General features: G+C 42.7%; 1 protein-coding gene across 2 annotated transcripts in view; it reads left to right on the top strand.

The window, feature by feature from the left end:
- The first annotated feature begins 2,122 nt into the window (after positions 1 to 2,122).
- The window catches only part of dtx2 (deltex 2, E3 ubiquitin ligase), a 37,168-nt gene continuing 12,370 nt past the window's right edge, over positions 2,123 to 26,920 (top strand). The window contains exons 1-8 of one of the 2 annotated variants that reach the window (XM_060913324.1): positions 2,123 to 2,885; positions 5,859 to 6,402; positions 9,164 to 9,222; positions 10,169 to 10,291; positions 11,307 to 11,371; positions 12,806 to 12,967; positions 25,342 to 25,503; positions 25,732 to 25,821. In XM_060913324.1, the coding sequence (XP_060769307.1) occupies positions 2,582 to 2,885; positions 5,859 to 6,402; positions 9,164 to 9,222; positions 10,169 to 10,291; positions 11,307 to 11,371; positions 12,806 to 12,967; positions 25,342 to 25,503; positions 25,732 to 25,821 (1,509 nt within the window). In that variant the 5' untranslated portion in view covers positions 2,123 to 2,581. The remainder of the gene's footprint in view (positions 2,886 to 5,858; positions 6,403 to 9,163; positions 9,223 to 10,168; positions 10,292 to 11,306; positions 11,372 to 12,805; positions 12,968 to 25,341; positions 25,504 to 25,731; positions 25,822 to 26,920) is intronic. The other variant, XM_060913325.1, reaches the window with a different exon arrangement.

Raw genomic sequence — 26,920 nt, 5'->3', positions numbered from 1 at the left:
AAACAAAAATAAAAACAACACTGGTGGTACTAGAACTACTACTACTACTACTAATAATAATAATAATAAAAATAAAAGTAGTGGGAGTAAACAAAAAATAAAAACAATACTGGTGGTACTAGAACTACTACTACTACTACTACTACTACTAATAATAATAATAATAAAAAGTAGTGGGAGTAAACAAAAAATAAAAACAACACTGGTGGTACTAGAACTACTACTACTACTACTACTACTACTAATAATAATAATAAAAAGTAGTGGGAGTAAAAAAATAAAAACAACACTGGTGGTACTAGAACTACTACTACTACTAATAATAATAATAATAATAAAAATAAAAGTAGTGGGAGTAAACAAAAAATAAAAACAATACTGGTGGTACTAGAACTACTACTACTACTACTACTACTACTACTAATAATAATAATAATAAAAAGTAGTGGGAGTAAACAAAAAATAAAAACAACACTGGTGGTACTAGAACTACTACTACTACTACTACTACTACTACTAATAATAATAATAATAATAATAATAATAATAATAATAAAAATAAAAGTAGTGGGAGTAAACAAAAAATAAAAACAATACTGGTGGTACTAGAACTACTACTACTACTACTACTACTAATAATAATAATAATAAAAATAAAAGTAGTGGGAGTAAACAAAAAATAAAAACAATACTGGTGGTACTAGAACTACTACTACTACTACTACTACTACTAATAATAATAATAATAAAAATAAAAGTAGTGGGAGTAAACAAAAAATAAAAACAATACTGGTGGTACTAGAACTACTACTACTACTACTACTACTACTACTAATAATAATAATAATAATAATAAAAATAAAAGTAGTGGGAGTAAACAAAAAATAAAAACAATACTGGTGGTACTAGAACTACTACTACTGATAATAATAATAATAATAATACTGCAAGAACAACAACAATACTAGTAATGGGAATAGTAAACAAACAAATAAAAAAACAATACTGGTGGTACTAGAACTACCACTACGAATAATACTAATAATAATAATAATAATAATAATAATTTAAAAAAGTAGTGGGAGTAAACAAAAAATAAAACAATACTGGTGGTACTAGCACTACTACTACTACTACTACTACTACTACTACTACTACTAATAATAATAAAAAGTAGTGGGAGTAAACAAAAAATAAAAACAACACTGGTGGTACTAGAACTACTACTACTACTACTACTAATAATAATAATAATAAAAATAAAAATAGTGGGAGTAAACAAAAAATAAAAACAATACTGGTGGTACTAGAACTACTACTACTACTACTAATAATAATAATAATAAAAATAAAAGTAGTGGGAGTAAACAAAAAATAAAAACAATACTGGTGGTACTAGAACTACTACTACTACTACTAATAATAATAATAATAAAAATAAAAGTAGTGGGAGTAAACAAAAAATAAAAACAATACTGGTGGTACTAGAACTACTACTACTACTACTACTAATAATAATAATAATAATAAAAATAAAAGTAGTGGGAGTAAACAAAAAATAAAAACAATACTGGTGGTACTAGAACTACTACTACTACTACTACTACTACTAATAATAATAATAAAAATAAAAGTAGTGGGAGTAAACAAAAAATAAAAACAATACTGGTGGTACTAGAACTACTACTACTGATAATAATAATAATAATAATAATAATAATAATACTGCAAGAACAACAACAATACTAGTAATGGGAATAGTAAACAAACAAATAAAAAAACAATACTGGTGGTACTAGAACTACCACTACGAATAATAATAATAATAATAATAATAATAATAATTTAAAAAAGTAGTGGGAGTAAACAAAAAATAAAACAATACTGGTGGTACTAGAACTACTACTACTACTACTACTACTACTAATAATAATAATAACAACAACAACAATACTAGTAATGGGAGTAGTAAACAAAAGAATAATAAAAATAAATAAATAAAACCCAACACTGGTGGTACTAGAACTGCTACTAATAATAATCTAGATTTGATTTTTTTGTTAAATTTATTTTATGTTTATTTCCGGCTGCTCCTCAGGCGGCTTGTTTGTTGTGTGTGTTGTTGCGCGAGCGCACACTGTGTCCGGCTTCCCGCTATTGTTTAGGATCCGCTTCGCGGCGCCTCAGCGAGCCGCGCACTCTTCACCGCTCCGCGCGCAGTAAAGGAGGAAAAATGGCTTTATCCGGAGTTTCTCTCACTGGGACGCGGTCAGTTATTCAGGGTTTGGCGCTGTGAAGCTCAACTGCTGCGCTGTCGGTGAGAGAAAGAGGCGCTAGGCGGCTAACATTCGGCTAGCGGCTAAATTAGCAGAGTTAGCTTAGCCGTAGAAGATGCGAGGTGATTTTTAGCCACACTGACACACTTAGCAGAGGAGCTGTGCGGACCGAACCGGACCGGGCCGGTGGGTTATTCGGAGAGGAGGCATTTCCGGGTCCTCAGATGAACCGGGCTAGCCGGCTTTGAAAAATCGAGCTATTTTGGCCCCCGCGCGAGCGTTTCAACACCAAACCGGTGTGAGGAATGGCCACCGCTTCCGGTTTCTCTTCTGGCGTGAGCGGCTCGCGGAGCGGCCCGTCTCTGGCCGCGTCCTCATCCGGAGCCGGGGGACAGGCGCAGGGCATGGCGGCGGTGTGGGAATGGCAGGATGATGCGGGTTCGTGGCGGCCCTACAGCGGCCAGGTGAGCTGCTTTATCGAGCAGTGTCTCCAGCACCACCGGAGCGCAGGCCCGGCTGTCACCACCATCTCCCTGGGGCAGAGCGACCCGAGTCTGGCCGCCTACATCATCGACATCCCGAGCCTCAGACAGTTCCGACAGGACACCGGTAAGCGGCCCGTTCAGCCAGGAGCTCGCTTTCTCCTGCTTCATTAGATTATTAGGACACCTTTATAGTTAAAGATGGGGTGCCAATACATATATTGAACCCCCTTAGATCACGTAATTCGTCTTAATTTCTTGGTCAAACCTTCTGCAGCCTTTAGATCAAGTAAATAATACTGTGACGTGCTACCACCACCATGCTACAGATATTTTTTAAATCTTTTTTTTTTTTAGCCATGTATCATTTTATTCTTTCTCTTTCAACCAAGCAGTTGACATTTATTATTCATAAGGCCGTCTCATCTCATCTCATTATCTGTAGCCGCTTTATCCTGTTCTACAGGGTCGCAGGCAAGCTGGAGCCTATCCCAGCTGACTACGGTCGAAAGGCGGGGTACACCCTGGACAAGTCGCCAGGTCATCACAGGGCTGACACATAGACACAGACAACCATTCACACTCACATTCACACCTACGCTCAATTTAAGGCCAATTTATGCTGACAACCCAGTCCTCGCAGATAGCATCGCAGACAGTGTCTGCGTAGCCCCCCCACCTTCGCAGACGCTCTGCGCGCACCTCCCAAAAATTGTGACCACCGCAGAAGCCTCGCAGACAAGAGGGCTCTGATTGGTCCACTCTACATCCGCTGTACACGCACTTCCGCTTCCCTACTTTCCCAGTTTGGTTTGTTTTCACGACCAGCATTTTTAAAAACACGAGCGAAGATGGAGCAGCACGAAGAGCGGTTGATCGAGGAAGTGAGGAAGTACGTACATCTATACGACTCCAGTTCTAGTCATTATAAGTAACCGGAGGATAAACACTCCACTAACCACACCTACCAACTACTCCTAGCGACTTCGCGCCCCCTTGCGTTGTGGCGGTGAATAACATCGCGCACGCCTATTACTCCCCGCTCAACGATAAATTACAACTGTCTGCGAAAAGCTATCTGCGAAAGCCTTGTCGCAAGAGCATGCAGAGGCCCTTAGAGTCACCAGTTAACCTAACCTGCATGTCTTTGGACTGTGGGGGAAACCGGAGCACGAACCCGGACCTTCTTGCTGTGAGGCGACAGCGCTAACCACTACACCACCGTGCCGTTCATAAGGCCGTTTTTTTTTTTTTTAAATTGTAGTTTGGATATTATTTCTATGAGTCATGTGACTAGTCAAATAGGATAACTCGAAAGGCACTCTCGGGAGATCTCAAGTTCTACTCACGGTCGGGTCATTCCAAAGACCATCGTAAAAGATGCCGTCTGGCAAAGCACGCTGCAATACAGATATTTTTTGGGGCTTTTTTCACCTTATGTTATGGCGCCTTATCTACCTGAGCCACGACGCCCCCGGCACGCTGCAATACAGACGCGAGTGGGGAATCAAACTCTTGCGGTTACCTGTGGATTAGCCCCCCCGCTGTAATAGGCGAGAGGCCGAGGGCTACGGAAACGGAGATCGGCGCCGCCGTATGCGCCACATGGCGTAAGAAAGACTTTGACAAGGGCACTCGGTAGACTGTCTACCTCCGCCAAGCCACATCCAGATCTTTACTATGTTGACATGCGTATCTGGATTTGCATCCAAATCTAACCATTTGTTCCTTGGCCCATGAATCTTCCAGATTTAATCAGACTACTTTTTGAGTTATGTTGGGAAGAAACAAGCAAATGTAAACCTCCTCCGAAAATGTTGGCGTTGGTAATAACGACAAGAACTCGATGATAATAATATATATAATCTTGGTCATGAATGACAAGCTGTGATTTTCTTCACTGTGACCAAAATAAATAAGGCCTCCTGGCTTTGCGTCACAGACCCAGAATTGAGAACAACTGATCTCTTGGAAAGTTGAGAAAAGTTTTAGTAATATTTGAGCATCATTTTCTGTTGTGTCAGGGACAGAACCCTGTGAACCTGAACTGGTTTGGTGTTAATCCAAGACTTGGGAGAGTCAATACAGCATGACAATGCTGGGTATTTCCCAAAGAAATGACGTCTCATTTTCATACAGTCTGATCTTCAGTAAAAAGAGAGCAAGTGCCTGTAATATCCACAATGGACCTGAGCCAATACCATTAAAGGCCAACGCAACCGTTCCTGTCTGCTGACTTTGTAAAATCTGTGACGGTTGGCTTTTTCCATTGCGTCAAACGCAGTACAGCAGCACGACAAGTTCTCTTTAGCGTCTCGACCACAATAGCGACCTTGTTTTTTGAAAGACCTGTGACACCTGCACTCCCTGCTGACTGAACAGGATGGACGAGGGAGGAAATAATAGCAGGAAACGTGCTTCAGACAGGAAGGACAGTGGTTAGAGTAGCTGTATGAAGTCGGACTTAAAAATAGTACGCGAGGTAATTTTAGGCATGTTTTGCATTTAAGTAAAAGGAAACAAATAATTATGTTTCTGCCTACTATTTTCAGACTAAAAGACTTGCAAGTCAAGTGCATAATTATGATGATGATTATTACTAAGACCCAATCGCTACGGTATCATTTGATTTATTTAAAAAAAAAAATCCCATTTTTGTTTTGGGGCGGCACGGTGGTGTAATGGTTAGCGCTGTCGCCTCACAGCAAGAAGGTCCGGGTTCGAGCCCCGTGGCTGGCGAGGGCCTTTCTCTGCGGAGTTTGCATGTTCTCCCCGTGTCCACGTGGGTTTCCTCCGGGTGCTTCGGTTTCCCCCACAGTCCAAAGACATGCAGGTTAGGTTAACTGGTGACTCTAAATTGACCGTAGGTGTGAATGTGAGTGTGAATGGTTGTCTATGTGTCAGCCCTGTGATGACCTGGCGACTTGTCCAGGGTGTACCCCGCCTTTTGCCCGTAGTCAGCTGGGATAGGCTCCAGCTTGCCTGCGACCCTGTAGAACAGGATAAAGCGGCTAGAGATGATATGAGATTTTTGTTTTGCTGGTAACTTGGACAACCTCTCGCCCAATCTGTGTCACTTTGGTGTCTCCTTTTCCTGCAGGTAAGATCCGCTCGGTGCGGCGCAGCCTGTTTCCTCAGTCGTCTGCCCTGGGCAATGGGGTGCTCTGGGAATGGGCCAATGATGAAGGCAGCTGGACGGCGTACGAAATGCACACCTCTGATTTGCTGGAGCTCAGTTACCTAGCACGCAAGGCCTCGGCTGACTTGGGACCGCATGGCCATAATTACGTGGTGGACTTCACATCGCTCGAGCAGATCAACAAGAGCTCTGGGTATCGGCGGCTCGTGCGCAGGCAGTCTGGCACACCATACCCACCTGCGGGAGCCTCGGGCACGGGCTCGGTCATCCACTCGGGCCCGGCGTGCACGTGCCAGCAGTGTTTGAGCCACGGACCCATGCCTGGCCGCTCACGCCACTCTTTCTCAGCTGCAGCTGGACCATCCTCGGCATACTCGCCGTATCCCAGAAGGCCACTGTCTGTCGGGAACATGGCTTGGGGAGGACCCTGGAGCCCAGCAGCTACGTCTATGGCTCAGCCTCCAGGGCCGGTACAGTCCTTTCCAACGACTCCCAATGGCTTGAGGTGAGATTGGGATGGAAGTGTTTCCAGATGCTGTTTGGGTTCTGTAAGATCATGGTCGGAAGATTGTATGCATAGGTTTAAACCGTAAGTTTGGATATGGCATAGCATTTCTCTTTCTCTTTCTCCCTTCCTCAGCTTTGATGCTCTTCTAGAAGACAGGATTGCACTTTTCTGGTGTCAGATCAGTTGGATTTGACTCAACTTCCCTTTTGACACTCATCTGACACTAAGAGTGTTAAACGTCCGCTTCTTGTTTGTAAAGCTCCTGTCAACACTTCTTCTTTTTTTTTTCCCCCCATGAGCTTCTGACTGTTGTCTGGAGCTTCTGTCCTGAATTTACCACTGAATGCAAAAGAAAGAGCGGTGTTTGTTTTTGTTTAGTTAAGAGATTTCAGAATGTTCTTCTTGCCGATTGAAGGTGGACCGTACGACCAAAACTTCAAAAGCCTCAATGGGCTTAAAGGAGTACGCCACCCCCAGGTGAAACTGAGTCAGTCCCTGCAGTCCCTAGAGTTGGATGAGTGAGCCAAAGCGTTTTGTAGCCGACCCAGCCATTGCCCTGATCTAGAAATGCCCCGGTTAGCTTTAGCTTAGCGTAGTCGCTGTAATCCGGCGTGTCCAGCTAGCCGTTGCAAAAGTGAATCAAATAACTCAAGATTTTTTATAATTATTTCTCATGACCTGTACATTCACATCGAGTACACATATCAATGCAAATTAACACGAAGGGATTTACTAGACCAATTTATATCTGGAACTATTTTCGGCCACAGCACAGGCAAAGCACCGCTGCAGGCGCAAAGACACCACGCAGCACCTGTCAGTGTCAGCCTAGTAGCCAGTGTTGCCAGATTGGGCGGTTTCAAGCGCATTTTGGTGGGTTTTGAACATATTTTAGGCTGGAAAACGTCAGCAGTATCTGGCAACACTGCTAGTAGCAGAGAACTTAGTAGTCACGCTGGTGTATTGACGGAAGTTGAGGGTTTTCAGGTGCTGCGTGGTGTCTTTGCGCCTGCAGCGGTGCATTGCCCGTGCTGTGGCCGAAAATAGTTCCAGATATAAATTGGTCTAGTAAATCCCTTCGTGTTAATTTGCATTGATATGTGTACTCGATGTGAATGTACAGGTCATGAGAAATAATTATAAAAAATCTTGAGTTATTTGATTCACTTTTGCAACGACAGTGCTAGCTGGACACGCCGGATTACAGCGACTAAGCTAAAGCTAACTGGGGCGTTTCTAGATCAGGGCAATGGCTGGGTCGGCTACAAAACGCTTTGGCTCACTCATCCAACTCTAGGGACTGACTCAGTTTCACCTGGGGGTGGCGTACTCCTTTAAGTGTAACCAAACCGGCATGTTTCAATGTTCTGTTATGTTCTAAATGGAAAAATCTGATCTTGCCAAACTTCACCAGCCAAACTCGCAACCTTAAATGGTTAATATGTCGCACACCGCCGTCTGCGACCATCGAGCACAAAATAAACCAACACCCCATGACTTGAAATTTGCATGAATGCGCCAGTGGATGTTTCGCATGCTTTTCTCGCACTCGTACCGTCAAGGAGGTGTTCACATCGGCACTGAGACACGCCCGTACGTCCTGATCAACTAGAAAATCCGCCCACTTGTTCTTGATTCTAAGATTCCTGTTCTTTCAGGCAGGCGTGGAACACACTGTGGTCTTCTGCTGTTGCGTGCTGAGATGCTTTTCTGCTCAGCATGGTTGTAAAGAGTTGCTATGAGTTACTATAGCCTTCCTGGCAAAAAAGCTCAAACCAATCTGGCCATTTTCCTCTGAGCTCTCTTATCGACAAGGCGTTGGTTTTCACCCACAGAGCTGTCACTTGTTCGCTCGCTCACTCTTTTTTTTTTTCCCCCCCGCACCATTCTGTGTAGAGACGGTTGTGTGTGTGAAAACCCCAGGAGATCAGCAGTTTCTGAAATGGTCAACCCAACACCCATGCCACAGTGAAAGAAAGAAAGAAAGCAAGCCACACTCTGAGATCACAATTTTTCCCATTCTGATGTGTGAACGTTCACAAACCGAAGCTCTTGATTTGTATCCGCATGGTTTGATGCGTCAAGGGATCGGCTGATTAGATAACTGGGTGCAGGGGTGTTCCTAGTAAAGTGGCCGGGGAGTCTATCATTGGTTAACACGTATTGATGATTTTTTTTTTTTTTTTGGTAACGTTTGAAACTGGGCCGGCAGGCACGTGTTTGGCGAAATGAAACATTTTGCCTGACATTTATGCCATAATTGAAAAACGCTCCCACAAAGGACTGTTTACAAACACACGGTACGTTGGTACAGAACGTCCATGATTTATTACGTTTTATTAAATCCTGATAGTGATGAGTCATCTTAATAGTAGGCTGTTGAGAGAGAGAGAGAGAGAGAGAGAGAGAGAGAGAGAGTGAGTGTCATTTGGGAAATTACACGGTCAAGTGCACCAGTGCAACCTCAGTCACCGCTGAAATAAAAACGAAATTAATTAACATGGTATAACTGAAGGAGTATAATAGGAAATCTCCTGCACTGATAACCGTATCCAGTCTTAACACCGTTATCTAATTTGTTTTTTGTTTTTTTTAAGCAAATCCATCGACCTGGTTCGTGACTTGTTCACCTTTTAGCGCCATCTAGTGTTCAGACTGACGCCTGTTTCAAAAAGTGTGGGAAATTTGTACACTAATAACACATGACATCGTTATTCGGTCATTTAATAACTGATGATTATGATTTCTATTTCCACAGCATTCCATCTATTCCCTTACAGCTGAACGGCTCCAGCAGCGTGAGTGCAGCCCTGGCAGGTACTGTGCGCACACACACACACGCACACACACACCTCCATCAGACAGCTTTTTCCATATGTCCTTTTTTTTTTTTGTCTTTAGTTCCTCTACTCCCAAGTGTACATTTTGACCTGTACCATGTAGAAGTCGTCTTTCTTGTGAGTGTCAGTCAGTCAGTCAGTCAGTCAGTCAGTGAACCAGGCAAAGATTCCCCTGCCAAGTAGATTAGTGTGTCCTTGACTTGGTGATAGGAAAAAAAAAATCTAGAAGTTTCCCAGCTGGTCCAAGTGTAGCTCGTAAGCCCAGATCATCATCATCATCATCATCATCATCATTGTGATCATGGTATGTTCTAGCCCTTTTGTTCTGGATATTTTTATTTGATTTTTAATTTTTTTTTTTTTTTTTTTTAACAACCTCCAAAAGCTGTCCTCATCTCAGCTTTGCTCTTGTCGAATACATTACGCGAGCGAATCCGCTGTGTGTTACAAGTTTGTGTTTGATTTCACCACCAGGTCATGCAGCAGCCTAGATATGCTAGTTTTAAGATTGGACTTGACAGGCTCGCGGGGAATTGAGGTATCTGCAGTTTATCAGCAAGGAAGAAGGAGCTCTGCGAAAGACAGAACTAGGATAACGAGCCGTTTGCCGCCCTCTGTGGCAAGCCAGATGGGCTCCGGCTTCTCAGAGTCTGACGCTACGGCGCGCTAAAGCGCAGTCAGGTGGATGACACTCGCTGTCAGGTTTCCTTACCGTCAAAGGACGCTCCGTACTCATACCCTCATCACAGCATGCAACCACCCCCTCACTTGTGGTTGGCCTGCTCCACTTTTTGGCTCATCACTTTTCCTCTCCTCCCTCCCTCCCTCCCTCCCTCCCTCCCTTCCCCTTCCCTTTCCTTCCTTCCTTCCTTCCTTCCCTTCCCCGCATGTTTTCCGCCTGGCTCTCGGGGCCGGCTGTCCAGGCATGGCTTCCATTTTGATGTCAGCAACAGGACTGGGAGTTCGCTTCATGACCAGCCCCTCCGGCAGGCCCAACCAAGCCCAAGCCAGCTCCGTTAAGAGGGCAAAGAAACAGCACAGGACAGGTAGCTAAGCCGTGCCAAACCTCAACACCTAACCCCGCACCCTTAACCGCCCCTACTGCCCACATCCCTCTTTTTTTTTTTTTTTTTTAATTCTCCTTACACAATTGATTGTGCTGCTTGCTCTGAACACCGCTTTGTTTTATTTTATTTGATTATTTGCAGAAAGTTCTAGTTTTATTGAAGTGTGTGTGTGTGTGTGTGGTGGTGTTTTGTCATTCATTGCTCGTCTGTACAGTAGCGAACATTATATTGAGCATGCTGACTTTGCCCTGCCTGCATCACGTGTCTGTCTGTGTTTGCCCATTACTTGCTTGTGGCATGCACGTCCTTAAACCCGCGAGACTAAACCACAGCATTGATTGTACGTAACATCTGTCACGCGCCAACGCCACGCTATGCGCTTCCTGGCCGCTTTTAAAATCGGGGGCGATCTGATGAGGTTCAGACAAGACTGACACTTACAAGCAAGCCTAACCCACTTCCTTTTAATATCTGCTAACAAAACCCATGTCCGTGCCAACGCGTTTATTTCAGCGTCGCCGGTTATCCGCTCGCTGCTTCGAACTTGTATATTGGCGTGCACTAGGACCCAGGGGACCTAAACCGCTGCTTATTGCATAGATATCATGTATATCAATTTCCTCGCTATAGCTTGACTGTTACTCCGGGAAAGTGGTAGCAGATGATTTATCTTTAGTAATCGCATTTACTTCGAGGTCATTTGTGCATGCAGGAAGCGGCGCTGGCGCAAATGGAAGCGAACCACTTTCCCAGAGTACGCCTTGCTAAACTGCATAACGTCTCAGCACAGCACTTTTTTTTTTTTTTTAAACTGTCGAGTACACGCACGAGTTGTGCTGTTATTTATTCCACGTTGACGCAGAAAGTCTATCAGTAAATGATTTTTGCATTTTTACGAGCTATAGCTGCGACAAATTTGTATATGTTCTTCAGCGTATTAAAGGGATGCTTAGCTTTTGGATGCGTATAAAATGTTTCCGTTGTGTGTCCTCAGCTGCCCAGAAACCCGAAGAGGTCATTAAGAAATACATGGAGGAAATGCGTGTCATCCCTGATGAGGTATGAGATATACGTTCATCATGTTACAAACAGAACGCATCTCTGAACTCTTTAGAGACGTTTATTTATGGGTCAGTCCATGAAATGCTGTTACTTTTCATTGGTCCGGGTTTACATAATCATTTCATCTTTAATTTCCATGATTTAAAGAAATATTTAGCAGATTATCCATAAATATTGTTTGAAGAAATAAAATAAATAAAAAAAATGAAGTTTTCTTTTGAAATAAAGAAATGTGAAACATTTTCTTCCCCTGTGACTGGACACGGATGACACGTTTTTTGTGACATGGAATATTTGCTGACTTTGAGCTTAAATAAACCTTCGTTACTTTCTGAGAATTTCCATAAAATTAGTTTCATGGTACTTGCTATTTAGTTTTACACTCACATAATAAAGTTAAGAAGGTTCTATAAACTATTTAGCTTCGAATTCATCCACTAAAAATAGGTTGTGAGCGTAACATTGTGGTGTCCTACCGTGTTACGTTAGAAACCAGGCTTATAAAAAATGATAAAACGAGTTGAAATCATGATTGATGTTTTTAATATAAAGAAGAATATACTATAAAACGATGTAGGTAGAAAGAAATTTAAACAAACGGCAATAAAAGAAATTATCGATGTTTTTTCTCGCATCCTAACTTAGCGTCCACTCACTTCCTGGTTCGTTCACAACCTGCGAGACCTATTTACTCAATCTAGGTCAGCTGAACTGACGCGAGAGAACTTCTCGCGGGATCTCACACACCACAACACGTGCTCTAGAGAAGTGCAGATGTAAGTGTGACTAAGTAAAGTAATGAATTCAATAATCTCATTTACCCCATATAGGATGAAACTGTTTCCTGTTAATGACTGTTGTTATTGTTCAAATCTTAGAGATTTTATGAAGTTTGTGAAATGCTGGTATTTCATATTTTCAGTGTTTATGATGTTGAACTAATATTTCTAATGAATTCTTATTCAGTGTTAATGTTTAAAGTAAGCAAATAAAAGCGAAAAATTGATTTTATCAATATTTTTCCTTTATTTTTAAAAGCTTGTTCGTGTCCTTGTTACATTAGCAACCGGGTAAATATTTATGGATTTTATCATACATTGTAGAGCAGGAGTTATCTTAACAACTATGTTATATTTTCTTATATGGTCAATGCTTCATGGAAATAAAAGTTGTTTTCAGTTGTAAATTGTTTGAAGTGACTCCCTCTATGTCACATTTTGGTAACCCCATTTCATGGACTGACCCTTATGTATTTATTTATTCCCCCCAATCCAAGTGTTTTATTCCTTTATTAAATAGAAATGCAGTGTCTTCGGTTAAATAGTAGTGCAGTCGGAGTGCAAGTTATGCAGTTTCGTCACTCCTTGTTACTGTAGTTCAGCGTCTTTTTGCTTTCTCTGGGGAAATGCGAGACATGTCGTGTCATTTCAGGACTGCATGATTTGCATGGAGCGCTTGTCATGTCCCTCTGGCTACGACAGCCCTGAAGGAGGCAGCCAGGCCCTGCAGCCCAGCACAGTGGGCAAGTTCACCAAGTGTGGACACACCTTGCACATGCTCTGCATGCTGGCGATGTACAACAATGGCAACAAGGTATGGTATGAAGCTTTCAACACTAAATATCTTTGCAGGAACTAACGGCATGATGAGTTACACGCACCCATTGAGGTTGGTTGATGAAACATTTGCGTTAGGGCTGCGTACCTAAACGTAACTACAGGTACAGAGGTTTAGGTACAGGTCCGGACCTGTACCTGAACAATTTGACAAATTCTTCTGAACTTCTTCAATAATGACAGAAACATTAATAAACTGTTAACAACTTGTCAGTATCTTTATTCAAAGAAAACCGAACATAACTAGGTTTCCTACCTCACTTCTCAGTCACCCTATAGTTAACTCGGGACAAAAAGTCATAAGTTGTCTCACAGCGAGAAGTGACTACACTAGAGTACTACAGACTACGCGCAGTCCGCGGCCTTTAACTTGCACGGCAAAATTACACAAAGCAACAAAGGCCGCCAATGCCAGCAAAGGAAAAATGGCTGACCTGCTTTTGAGTCTTTTTGACCAATCAGAACGCTGGATCAGCCAGGCTCTTGCAATGTCTCGTGAGACTGTGGCGAGAGGATCTCAAGTCAAAGATGGCTCTGATTTCAAGTTTCAGCACGGCTACATTTTCGTCTTTGTGGTAGGATTTACGCATCTTCAGTCACAAAATAAGCAGATACTTGGTGTAAATTTATATCGGTACAGTACCGGTACTTCATGATCCGGTATTTTGGACCTGTACCGAATCGATTTTCACGGTACAGTACCGGTACGCGGTAGTCTGGCTAACGCGACTTCAAAGCTCTGCGAGCATTTGGTCTGGCAAAGATATTAAGCCCAACCGTTTCCCAAAGTGCGTGGTTGACCCGCCTCCCTGAAATGCCTCAGTTTGCTACTGGTCGAAGCCAGAAAAGGCTGTGACGAAGCTTAAACCAATCACATCACTCTTTCCTCTGACGTATGAGACGCGACGGGACTAACTGGTAGATTAAACTCTTACCGAAGCCGGTCGGGAGCAAGGCGAAAACATCCTTCCTTTCAATAAATACCTCCAGGGCTGCTCTTTGCTCCGTTTTCAATGAGAACTTGCTCCATGTTCGTAATGTTTCTAGTGAATGAAGCGCTTCCGGCATAGATTCTGTAAACAATCTATGGCTTCCGGTCGCAGTTCTACTACGTCAGTGCCTTGAACACGCCTCTACCCAGGGCCGCTGGAGATGCTCAAAGTTGATTGGCTCCCGATTTTTCGGGAGCTTGGAAGAGCTGGAGATAGCTTGCCTTGCCAGACTAAGCTCGCAACAGGCCCTCGTGTTGCATCACACTTAGGATGGGCGGGCCCAGGCTAGGTACGCAGCCCTAATTTGCGTTGTCCCCCCTCAAAAAAAAAAGTACTTACAAACATCGGGCCTCATTGATTTAATCTTTGCATCAAGTTCTTGTGTAGACATTTGCGTAAGTCAGACTGACCTCAAAATTTATGGTTGAGTTTACCAAAGGTTCCTAAACACCGATTGATTTTTCTTCGTATCCGCGTGTGTACGTTGATAAACGGCAGTGATTTGTAAATTACGCAGCACGTGACGCCACAGGTGTTAAAAGGCCAAGAGCGGAAAGTACGAAGCGGCTGCTAAAAAAAAAAGTTAAAGTGCTTTTGACTCACGTTTACAAGAATAATTAACAATTATTCCACGAGATTGAGTGGAATGCCTTTTTTTTTTTTTTTAATCCACGTTCACTGGATTTTGAGAAGCTGAGCATGTTTATTTTGATTTTTTGCAAATTCAATAAAAATCTTTTTACAAGACGTCCAACGAAATCATTTCCGCTTAGAATGTAAACAATTCGGCGAAATGACAGGAGCAATTTGTGAAAAATGCTATAATAATAATTCTTGAAAAATAGATACGTTCTTACTGTCATACTTTCTTTCCATCTTTTTTTTTTTTTTGTCATCCTCGTTTGGTTCAAGCAAGACACTCCACCATTTTGTTTTTCTCGACTCATGATACGTGAGCCGATATCCTGGTAGTAGAGTAGCCGATAATCCGAGCGCACGATTGCTCATATCCAGTGAACGTGAAATAGAATAACAAATATTTTTTTTGCGGTCCGGTTTCCATCAAATCCTGCGCTCTGACTGGCTGGCGAGCGGGTCCGTATCCTACGATACGGACCCTGGTTACGGACCTCTGTCGACTCGCTCGTTCACAACAACAACAAACATGGTAGCAATTTTTGTCAACATTTATTTTCGGATTTCTCAGGAGAATAGCATTAATTTTACAGCGAAAGCGAGTTTTACTACCCTGATGAAGACGAAATAAAAGAAAACATTTCAGGAGAAAGCTAAAAACCTGTAACTGCTGCCAACGCCGAACAAAAGCATGGCTGAATCCTGAATGACTCAATTTTGTATAAATAGGGGACTACACAGGCGGCAAAATGTAGTTTTTTTTTCCTGCCAAGGAAGTGCACTTGTATACCGAGGAGGAAGCAATTTGCATTACAGCCGTGAATGAGGATTCAAAATGGTGGCTCGGCTTGGTTTTCCCTTTCGGGCGCTCTCGTTTTCTGTTAGAATTTGGTAAAGAAAAAATAAATATATTATTTACCAGCTTAAGGTCGGTCCGTATGGTGAAATACCGTGACCTCGGCCCAGAGGGCCTCGCTCAGTACTTTCAAGACCTCGGTCACGGTATTTCACGATACGGACTTCCCAGCTGGTAAATAACATATATTTATTTAGCTACATATACAGCACCTAAAAAGGACAAAATGTGTAGAGACGTGCTGTAGGAGAAGCCATGGCCTAAAGGTTAGAGAAGCAGTTTTGGGATCAAAAGGTTGCCAGTTTGATTCCCTGGACCAGCAAGAATGGCTGAAGTGCCCTTGAGCAAGGCACCTGCTCCCCAGGCTGCTCTGGGTATGTTGTACGTCGCTCTGGATAAGAGTGTCTGCCAAATGCTATTAATCTAATGTAATGTATAATCTACATGCCCTCTGTTCAGTGTAGTATAAGTGAGGACAAAAGAAAAAAATCTTTTTTGACGCGCACAAAAAAACAAACCCCACCTCGACGGAGTTTCTCTGCTTGACCAGATGCTGTGGGAAATGGAACCGACTCATAAGCCAGCGTTCGTCGTACAGATAAAGGGGGGAAAATCCCAAACCATCATGTGCTGCGTCTCCAGGTAATATCAGTTGTGTCAGTTGCACCGCCTCAGCTTAGGGCTTCCATCTGCACCGATCTTCCTTTTATACAGTACACTGGCATTTCATCTTAATTGAACAACGAGCCTTATTTGTCTAAAAGAAGCGGTTTGAACTCGACAGCGTAATCCAGATGTAATAATGCACTAATGTATAGACCCCTTTCACTGACGTCACCCGAAACCGGAAGTAAACAGACCCTGCGCCATTTTGGAAGACCAACAAACTCGTGATTAGGGGGAAATAATGGCAGCGGTATGTGAACCCACGAGAATAAAGTGGAGTGGCAAACGACTTAAACAAACAAATCTGAGCTGTTTTATTTATGATTTATTGGCCCAACAGTAGACTTGAAAGAAACCTGTGTGAGACTTGGCAAAAAACTGTGGATATAATGGATAAGTCTGTGCATGATCTGCGGACACTTTGAGGTAAGCAAACGCAAGAAATTCAGATTTAAAACATGCTAAATTTGCCCCAAGTTGATAACTGGATGAGGAGCAAGCCTCCCAGACTTCTACAATTTAATAATAATAATAAAGGATGGTTTGGGGCTTGCTCTCTCTCCTATTATATAAATAAAGCATAGTTGTTGTGTAGGCATATATCATAAATACATATGTATAATTTGGATAAATTAACCTAAATTGTGGATACCTTAATAGTAACAAAAAGTATTAATTTTTCAACTGAAAAGATATATTATTAAAAGATAAATATCAACAAGATTACCTTGGCCATAACTATGTGTAGGTTATTCTTAATAACAGCTGTAATATCACGAACCAACCAAGCCACTAAACAACATAACTGTAAGCCTGTAGCCCTTTGTAGGCTTTCAAGTCATCAGCAGTGTAGGCAGTGTTCGAACTACGGGGGTACTCGGGGGATCCGAGATCCCCTGAAACAGACATGAGATCCCTTGAAAACATGATTTGGGAAATGTTGGGGGGTCTCTAAAGTATTGGCAAAATGATGTTTATTGACATAGCAATCGTGTGTAACAGGAAGCATTTGCATATCCGAAGTGTTGTGTTTACATCAAAGATAAAATAAACCGATATGACAACGACTGCTGCTGCCAGGTTGGTTGTTGAGTAGCCTGACTTTTTTTTTTTTCTCTTGCGTGTGGTATCATTGTTGGCGCGAGGTTGTTTTTTGAACATGCCAATGCGGACACGATTTCCCCTGATGAGTTATGACTTCAGACGCGATGCGTGTGTGGAGGTGTGGAGTCCGCGTGATATGTGCGTAAGATAGGCTTCTCATGTGTTTGGAGATCCGCGCTCTGAGACAAACGCAAGCGCCCCCCCCCAAGGGAAAAAAAGGGACCCCCCCGAAAATATCGGCATAGTTCGAACACTGAGGCTACGTTCACACTGCAGGCTGAAGTGACTCAAATCCGATCTTTTCGCCCATATGTGACCTGTATCCGATCTTTTATTGACAATATGAACGACACAGATCCGATTTTTTCAAATCCGACCCAGGCCGTTTGGATATGTGGTCCTAATTCCGATTCCTATCCGCTCTTTTCATATGCGACTTCAGTCTGAACCGCCAGGTCGCATTCATCCGACTTACACGTCATCAACAAGCCACAAACGTCACTATTCTGCGCTGAAGTAGGCGGCGGGTCTCCCAAAAAAGTTACAACAACATGGCGCATAATCACGGGCGCAGATAGAGGGGGGGACTTGTCCCACCCAGATTTAAATTCACCTCGTTCGGTCCCCCCCACTTATAGGGAGGAAAAAACGTCTATGCTGTCTTTCTTTGCATAAGGCAAACCTCACGGAAAAATCAAAAGACTAATTACCATTCGGTTTATTGAGGTGCACAGCAGTGTATACATAGTTGCAACAACTCACATAAAACAAAAGACTGATATTCGGTTGGTTGAGTTGCGCAGACTGCACAGGTTGCGAGCTTGAGCTTGGTTGCTATGGTTACTAACAACAAGTTTGACAGGCATATCGGGGTTGGGGTTGGTTTGCTGGCAGCTTTGTCCCCCCCCCCCAGTTCAAAAAAACGTATCTGCGCCCCTGCGCATGACATCAATGCGAGGGACGCTTCGGGCTGTGAAGGTTCTGAATCTTCTCAATGGAAGGACGCAGAGGTTAGGGAGCTGATTTCCATTTGGGGGGATGCAGCTATTCAAGCTAGATTGGATGAGTCATACCGCAACCGGGCGGTTTTACTTCCATAAACACTGGCCATGCTCACTGCGTGTGACGTCGTCGTATCCTGCAATGCGCATGCGGAACACTTTTAGGTCGCTTTTCGTTCATACTGAGGATCACATACAAGTCGCATATATTTGTTAATGTGAACGACCTCACAAAAAAATCGGATTTCACAAAAAAATCGGAATTGAGCATTAAGCCTTGCAGTGTGAACGTAGCATGAGTGTAGGCACTGGGTGTAAACAACAAATAGTTTACAACGTCTGGGTAGCAAACAGATGGCAGAATTGGTGTCCGGTCCTCCTTATGTTTCCATTCTCCCTTGCCGCGAGTCTTATCATATGGGTCAAACCCATCAATCACAGCCAGCTTCTCCACATACAGTGCCCTTTCTGCAGCTGGTAATGTACTCGCATAACCCGAATTATCAGCCATCGTGTCACTTTACTCTCGCTCGTACTTTGTTTTATATTGTGAGTGCATGTACTTGGTCTTCCAATATGGCGCCTAACAAAATCTCGCGGCGCGGTGACGTCATGCGGTAGCCCTCTATAGTCAGATGAATACCAAATCATTTTGTGTAAGCAGCCATATGTACGGAAGCCGAGAGAGGCCCTTCATATAATCCATTTTTTTTATTCGCCTTGTTATCCCGAGATAACGACGTAATTAATTCAGGATCTCGAGAAAACGACACAACTAATTCGAGATCTCGAGAAAACAAAACTGTTATTTCGAGATAACGACATAATTAATTCAGGATCTCGAGAAAACAACAAAACCGTTATTTCGAGACCTCGAGAAAACAACAAAACCGTTATTACTTGTGATATGCTGACTTTGGGGCTATTTCTCATTCTGTATAGACGCAACTTTGGTCATTAGAATGTCTGACCCCCCCCTCTCTCTCCAGGCATCGTAAAAAGCCATTTCTGCTCTGTTACATGTCCCTAATTTCTAAGTCTTCGTTGTCTGACCCACAGGGGGGCGCAGCTCTGCTAGAAATCTCAGCTGTTTTCTTGAGATCATGAAATAATTGTTTTGTTTTCTCGAGATCTCTAATTAGTTGTGGTGTTTTCTCGAGATCCTGAATTAATTATGTCGTTATCTCGGGATAACAAGGTGAATAAAAAAAGATTATATGAAGGGCCTCTCACGGCTTCCGTACATATGAACGATTTCAGCGTAGATCTATTCATATCCACCTTGATAAACGAGGCCCAATGATTTTATGGCATATAAAGCTGTGCTTTTTTTTTTTTTTCTTTTATGCCCCTGCTCTGAAGGAAGGGAGAGGTATACACTGGTGTCCGTCCGTATTTCCATCCGTCCGAAACACCACAAAATCATAGCCACTTAGTACCAAACTTCAGCTTGGGGTTCGTATAGCATGGATTTACAAAACTTTCGTAACACTTTTCTCAGCAACTACAGATCATAACTGCTTGATATTTGGCACCGAGCTTCAGCTCGGGGTTCGATACCGTGCATACCGTTTTCAGGGTGGATTTTGACGCTGTTTCAAGAAGCAAAATGCGATTTCAGAATGAGTGTGCTATCTGAAATCCCTGGAAAGAGACACGGCTCTTTACTTAGTCGTTTCAGGGTTCATTATTTGTTGAAGTCAACATTCATAATAAGCGTCCTATTCCTTCGATTGCTCGCGTTCTGATATAAGCGGGGGGAGGGGGATACGTAAGTGAGCAGTAGCTCACAGTTAATCTTGTTTTTTCTAATTGTTGTTGTTATTATTATTATTATTATTATTATTATTATTACGGATTTAATATTTTACTAACAGTTCCCACAGGTCAGGGTTTTTTACATGTATATACAATATAATGAAGGATATTAGAAATCCCCAGGACAGTCGTACTTTTATTTCCAGTCATACTGTGTCTGGCCACTCGGCTGTAGCGGAGTTTCTGACCCGACCGTCACGCAGGCTCCTGAAATAATCCTCCTTAAATCAGTTTATCGTTATTTAACCTTCATTTGCTAGACAGTGGTGTTGTGAGGTCCTGCATTAGCTCAGTGTTCTTGGGTTATTTATGTCCAGCATTTCTGAATTCTAGGGGATTTTGTTGTTTTGCTGGTGATGATTGATTGGTTATTGTGCACCACAAAGCACACAGAAAATGAAAGCATGATGCTTGGCTAGCTCGCTCTCTCTCTCTCTCTCTCTCTCTCTCTCTTTCACTTTTACTATCTCTCCTTCCACTAATCCCAAGCTGCATTCATTTCACAGCCACAAGGTGTGCTGTTTTATCAGAATGCATCATTAAATAAAGTAAAAGTAAAAAATTATCATAATATATCAACTGTTATTATTATATTTAACAATTATTCCACAAAATCAAGTCAGTGCCGAGTCGGCGATAAGCCATGTACGACGCGATTGAGTGGAATAACTGTTTTATTCTATCCACATTCACTGGATTTGGAGAAACGGAGCGTTTTTATTTTTTTGCAAATCCGATAAATAAAAACTTTCTACAAAATGTCCGACAAAATAGTTTCCGCTTCGGCGTCCTTCTTAAAAACTTACCGATGGCTGCAGAAATTGACTTTAGTGTTGTTTTTTTTTTTTTTTTTTTGCAGAAAGTGCCGTCTTGCTGTCGTGCCGAGGTATAGAATAGCTTTAGACATTTTTATTTAATTCTTCCTTGGGCATTTCAGTGATGTAATTTTCAAACTGCTTTGAGCTTTTGAACCAGTCTGGGGAAAAAAAAATTCTACGAATTTTAATGCTTCAAGATGAAGAATGTAAACAAACCGGTGAAATTTGTGAAAAATGCGATGATTGATAATTCTTGAAAAAAAAAAGATGTTCTTACCATCAAATGCTTTCTTTCGATATTTTGTTGCTTTTTTTTTGTTTGTATTTTTTAGGGTTTTGTTTTGGAGTAGTTTTTATTTCATCCTCGGTTGGTTCAGTAACACACCGCCGTTTTGTTTTTCTCTATTCACAGTATATGAGCTGATAGCCTAGTAGTAGAGTAGCCAATCAGAGCGCACGATTGCTCATATCCAGTGAATGTGGATAGAATATTATTATATACCCGGGTTCCACATCCAAGTATCAGCACACGTCTGAGAAACACTGTTGGGTCCTTTCGAGTTGAAAATCCGAACTTTTCAGAAAGACGTTGGTGTCGTCAGCGGTTAGTGTGTTGGCGTGTTTCAAAATATTGTTGTCATAGAAACAAAACTGATGATGTGCCTTTTTTTTTTTTTTAAATTAAAAAAATATATATTTTTTAAATGACGCAGTCCTCAGTGTACTGCTAGCACCAGGCTTGTAGTACTCGAGTCCAGGACTCAGCTTGTATCCGACTCGTGCCCTAATTTTAAGGACTCGTGACTCGACTTGGACTTGAGCACTCATGACTCAGACTCGTGCATTAACTGTATTCAGACTCGTAAATTGGAGACGAGGGCTCGGATTTTTTCTTAATTTTTTTCTAACGTGCCACAATAATTTTGCGTAAGATATTTATATCTACATTAATTTTGGTACTAATTTCATGCAAGAGTGTCACACCTGCACGCCTTGGCAGGTGCATCAGATAGACTCTCGGGTGCGCTCCGGACAGCGCGTGCGGCGTAAAAGACTCGCACCTGCACAGGATCAAGGCGCAATCAGCGCGCCTATATAAAAACTGTGAAAACGCACTTACTTTGCAAAGTATTGAGTTGCGTTGCTGACACGTTACCGAGCCTTATTTCCTTGTTTGGGTTCCTGATCCCTGATTTCCTGTTTCTCGTCTTTGATTCTGCCGAGTCTACGGTAGCCTGTTTTGCCTGCCGTTCTGGATTGTTTACCGTCTTCACTTGTATTAATAAACACACCTTTGCACTTGCATCCGTCTCCCAACCATCTCTGACAGAATACTTCACACTCCTTGATAAAGAGACGTACATTCACCTGTTCATACACTACCGTTCAAAAGTTTGGGGTCACTTCGAAATGTCGTTATTTTTGAAAGAAAAGCACTGTTCTTTTCAATGAAGATCACTTTAAACTAATCAGAAATCCACTCTATACATTGCTAATGTGGTAAATGACTATTCTAGCTGCAAATGTGTGGTTTTTGGTGCAATATCTCCATAGGTGTATAGAGGCCCATTTCCAGCAACTCTCACTCCAGTGTTCTAATGGTACAATGTGTTTGCTCATTGCCTCAGAAGGCTAATGGATGATTAGAAAACCCTTGTACAATCATGTTAGCACAGCTGAAAACAGTTGAGCTCTTTAGAGAAGCTATAAAACTGACCTTCCTTTGAGCAGATTGAGTTTCTGGAGCATCACATTAATTTGTGGGGTCGATTAAATGCTCAAAACGGCCAGAAAAATGTCTTGACTATATTTTCTATTCAGTTTACAACTTATGGTGGGAAATAAAAGTGTGACTTTTCATGGAAAACACAAAATTGTCTGGGTGACCACAAACTTTTGAACGGTAGTGTACGTCATGTTCAGGAACAAACTAAATGTTAATGGTGCCGAAACCGCCACCGTCACATGGTGCGGTTGGGGTCTTGTTCTCGGACTTGACTCTGATCAATAGTGGACCCGACTTGAATTTTTTTTTTTTAATGACTTGGACATGACTTGGACATGGACATGGTGGTGTAGTGGTTAGCGCTGTCGCCTCACAGCAAGAAGGTACTGGGTTCGAGCCCCGTGGCCGGCGAGGGCCTTTCTGTGTGGAGTTTGCATGTTCTCCCCGTGTCCGCGTGGGTTTCCTCCGGGTGCTCCAGTTTCCCCCACAGTCCAAAGACATGCAGGTTACAGTCGGAGGAAAATGTTTGTACACCCTTTGGAATTTTTTACATTTCTGCCTAAATTGGTCATAAAACATCGCCTGAACTCTCCAGCAATCTTAAGAATGAACAAACAGTGTCTGCTTGAACTAAAACCACTCAAACAATTACATGTTATCATATTTTTATTGGCCATAAGATGGAAATATTGACAGGATAGGGAGGCATAAGTAAGTACACCCTTAGCTAAGGCTCATCCAAGAGCTAATTAGACTAATTAGATGATTAAACAATTTGACTAAGGTGTGAGCCAACCTGATGTCCAATCACTGAGGTGTGTTGTAAGCTACCCACCCCACTGGAAAACCAGTTAAAAGGTGTGTTTTGATGAGAGGCATGTTCTGTGCATCAAGCCTTGCTCAAAGGAGCTGTCTGAAGACTTAAGACACAAAATAATTGATTTGTATAGAGCTAAAAAGGGTTACAAAACCATCTCTAAGACCCTTGGTGTTCATGTTTCTACAATTAGAAAAATTTTGTATAAATGGAGACAATTTGGAATGGTTGTTACTCTGCCAAGGAGTGGCCGCCCTGCAAAGATCACTCCAAAGGCACTGCGAGTCATCATCAATGAGGTAAAAAAGAATCCAAGAGTGTCCGCTGAAGACTTGAGGAAATCACTGAAACATGCAGACATCTCTGTGGACACATCTACTATAAGAAAGACACTGAACAAGAATGGGATTCATGGGAGAAGGCCATGGAGGAAGCCATTGCTGTCCAGAAAGAACATTTCTGCTCGTTTGGAGTTCGCAAAAAAGCATTTGGATGCTCCTCAGCGCCACTGGAAAAACATATTGTGGTCTGATGAAACCACAGTTGAATTGTTTGGGGGGAACACACCACATCATGTGTGGAGGAAAGTCGGTACAGCACACCATCAGCAAAACCTCATCCCCACCGTCAAGTATGGCGGCGGTAGCATCATGGTGTGGGGGTGCTTTGCTGCCTCTTGGCCTGGACAACTGGCTATAATCAATGGGAAAATGAATTCTCAAGTATATCAAGATATTTTGCAGAAAAACCTGAGGCAATCTGTCAAAAAGTTGAAACTCAAGGGAGGATGGGTCCTGCAACAGGACAATGACCCTAAACACAGAAGCAGGTTGACATTAGAATGGTTTCAGAAGAACAAAATTCACATTCTGGAATGGCCCAGTCAAAGCCCTGACCTCAATCCAATCGAGATGTTGTGGCATGACCTCAAGAAAGCCATCCATTCCAGGCATCCCAGGAATCTTGCTGAATTGCAACAGTTTTGCAAAGAGGAATGGTGCAAGATTTCTCCTGATTGTTGTGCCCATCTAGTCTGCAACTACAGGAAACATCTGGTTGAAGTTATTGCAGCCAGAGGAGGGTCAACCAGCTACTAAATCAAAGGGTGTACTTACTTATGCCTCCCTATCCTGTGAATAATTCCATCTTATGGTCAATAAAAATATGATAAAACGCAAATGTTTGGGTGGTTTTAGTTCAAGCAGACACTGTTTGTTCATTCTTAAGATTGCTGGAGAGTTCAGATGATGTTTTATGACCAATTTAGGCAGAAATGTAAAAAATTCCAAAGGGTGTACAAACATTTTCCTCCGACTGTAGGTTAACTGGTGACTCTAAATTGACCGTAGGTGTGAATGTGAGTGTGAATGGTTGTCTGTGTCTATGTGTCAGCCCTGTGATGACCTGGCGACTTGTCCAGGGTGTACCCCGCCTTTCGCCCGTAGTCAGCTGGGATAGGCTCCAGCTTGCCTGCGACCCTGTAGAAGGATAAAGCAGCTAGAGATGATGAGATGAGATGAGACTTGGACATGACTTGGACTTGACTCAAGACTGGACTCGGACTTGAGGTTTAGTAACGCGTCTACAACACTGACGAGCACTTTTCTGCGAGAAAACAACACTATATGGAAATGCGCCGTAAGATGATCAGACGGTGTTAATCCAAACTGTTCTTGCAAGTCCTGACTTTCTCGTATTGCACTTCGTCTGTTTGGTCTCCTTTTTTACGGACAGTGGGGAAATGCCTTCAAACAGTCTCTTATATTTTTATAGGCATGTGTGTACTGGACAAAATGTTATTTTGAAATTCCTATCTATTTGTGTATGTGCAGTCTTTTCTGCTGTACTTGTTGTGTGTATGTGTTTCCATTTAAAAAATTTTTTTTTTTTGACTTTGCTGTGTCTGTTGCCCAAAAGGACGGCAGCCTGCAGTGTCCCTCTTGCAAGACAATCTATGGCGAAAAGACCGGCACTCAACCAAAGGGCAAGATGGAAATCTACAGCATCCCTCAATCCCTTCCTGGCCACCCAGACTGTGGCACTATACAGATAATCTACAACATCCCACCTGGAATACAGGTCACTGTTCCATCCAGAGAGGCATCTAAAATATACAACATTTTATCTTCTCAGCACGTCATTATTAGGACTTTTTTTGATTTTGCCGTATCATTTATATGGGATTCGACTAATCAAAGCCTGCCTACATCACCCAGGTCTTATTCATACATATTTAAAATGATCCCTTTAGATGAACCAGACACTTTAATGACATTTTAAGAGATTTTTTTGTGTTTCTGTCCTCAGGGTCCCGAGCACCCAAATCCCGGCCAGTCTTACACCTGTCGAGGTTTCCCGCGCTTCTGCTTCCTGCCTGACAACGACAAGGGCAGAAAGGTATCAAATGGTTTTAATTTAATCAGTTCTTCCGAGACAAAAAGCACATAAGCGACAAAGAATTGTCCAGAACATGACAGGGATGAGAGTGAAAAATATTTTAAAAGTCTGAAAAAAACGGGGCGAGGCCCGGGGGGGGGCAGGGCCCATGGGGCTAATGATTTTTGGCTATTTTTTTTTTTTTTACCCCCAAACCATTAATTTTCAAGAGTTTAAGTATCTCGGGATCTTGTTCACGAGTGGGGGAAGGATGGAGCGTGAGATCGACAGGCGGATCGGTGCAGCCTCCGCAGTGATGCGGTCGCTTTACCGGTCCGTCGTGGTGAAGAAGGAGCTGAGCCAAAAGGCGAAGCTCTCAATTTACCGGTCGATCTACGTTCCGACTCTCACCTATGGTCATGAGCTTTGGGTAATGACAGAAAGAACAAGATCGCGGATACAAGCGGCCGAAATGAGTTTCCTTCGCAGGGTGGCTGGGCGCTCCCTTAGAGATAGGGTGAGAAGCACAGTCACTCAGGAGGAGCTCGGAGTAGAGCCGCTGCTCCTCCACATCGAGAGGAACCAGCTGAGGTGGCTCGGGCATCTTTTTCGGATGCCTCCTGGACGCCTCCCTGGGGAGGTGTTCCAGGCATGTCCCCCCGGGAGGAGGCCCCGAGGAAGACCCAGGACACGCTGGAGGGACTATGTCTCTCGGCTGGCCTGGGAACGCCTCGGTGTTCTTCCCGAGGAGCTGGCCGAGGTGTCTGGGGAAAGGGAAGTTTGGGCTTCCATGCTTAGACTGCTGCCTCCGCGACCCGGCCCCGGATAAAGCGGAAGAAGACGAGACGAGATGAGGCCATTAATTTTATCAGCAAAAAGTTGCAATTTATTTGGAAATAAATTCCTCTTCCTGGTGGACTCCCAGGTGAAAATGATTAATATGGTACAAGAGACTTGTTTTTAATCAATTCACATTTGATGATTTCAAAAAAATCAATGCACCTTTTAATATAAACGAGCTCTACAGTATTACCGTATTTTCCGGACTATACGTCGCTCCGGAGTTTAAGTCGCATCAGCCAAAAAATGCATTATGAAGACGAAAAAAACATATATACGT

The sequence above is a fragment of the Neoarius graeffei genome, chromosome 28 (assembly GCF_027579695.1).
Source record: "Neoarius graeffei isolate fNeoGra1 chromosome 28, fNeoGra1.pri, whole genome shotgun sequence".
In the NCBI taxonomy this organism is placed as follows: Eukaryota; Metazoa; Chordata; class Actinopteri; order Siluriformes; family Ariidae; genus Neoarius; species Neoarius graeffei.
Note: the sequence above shows the minus strand (reverse complement) of the source record. Positions and strands in the feature narration are given on the sequence as shown.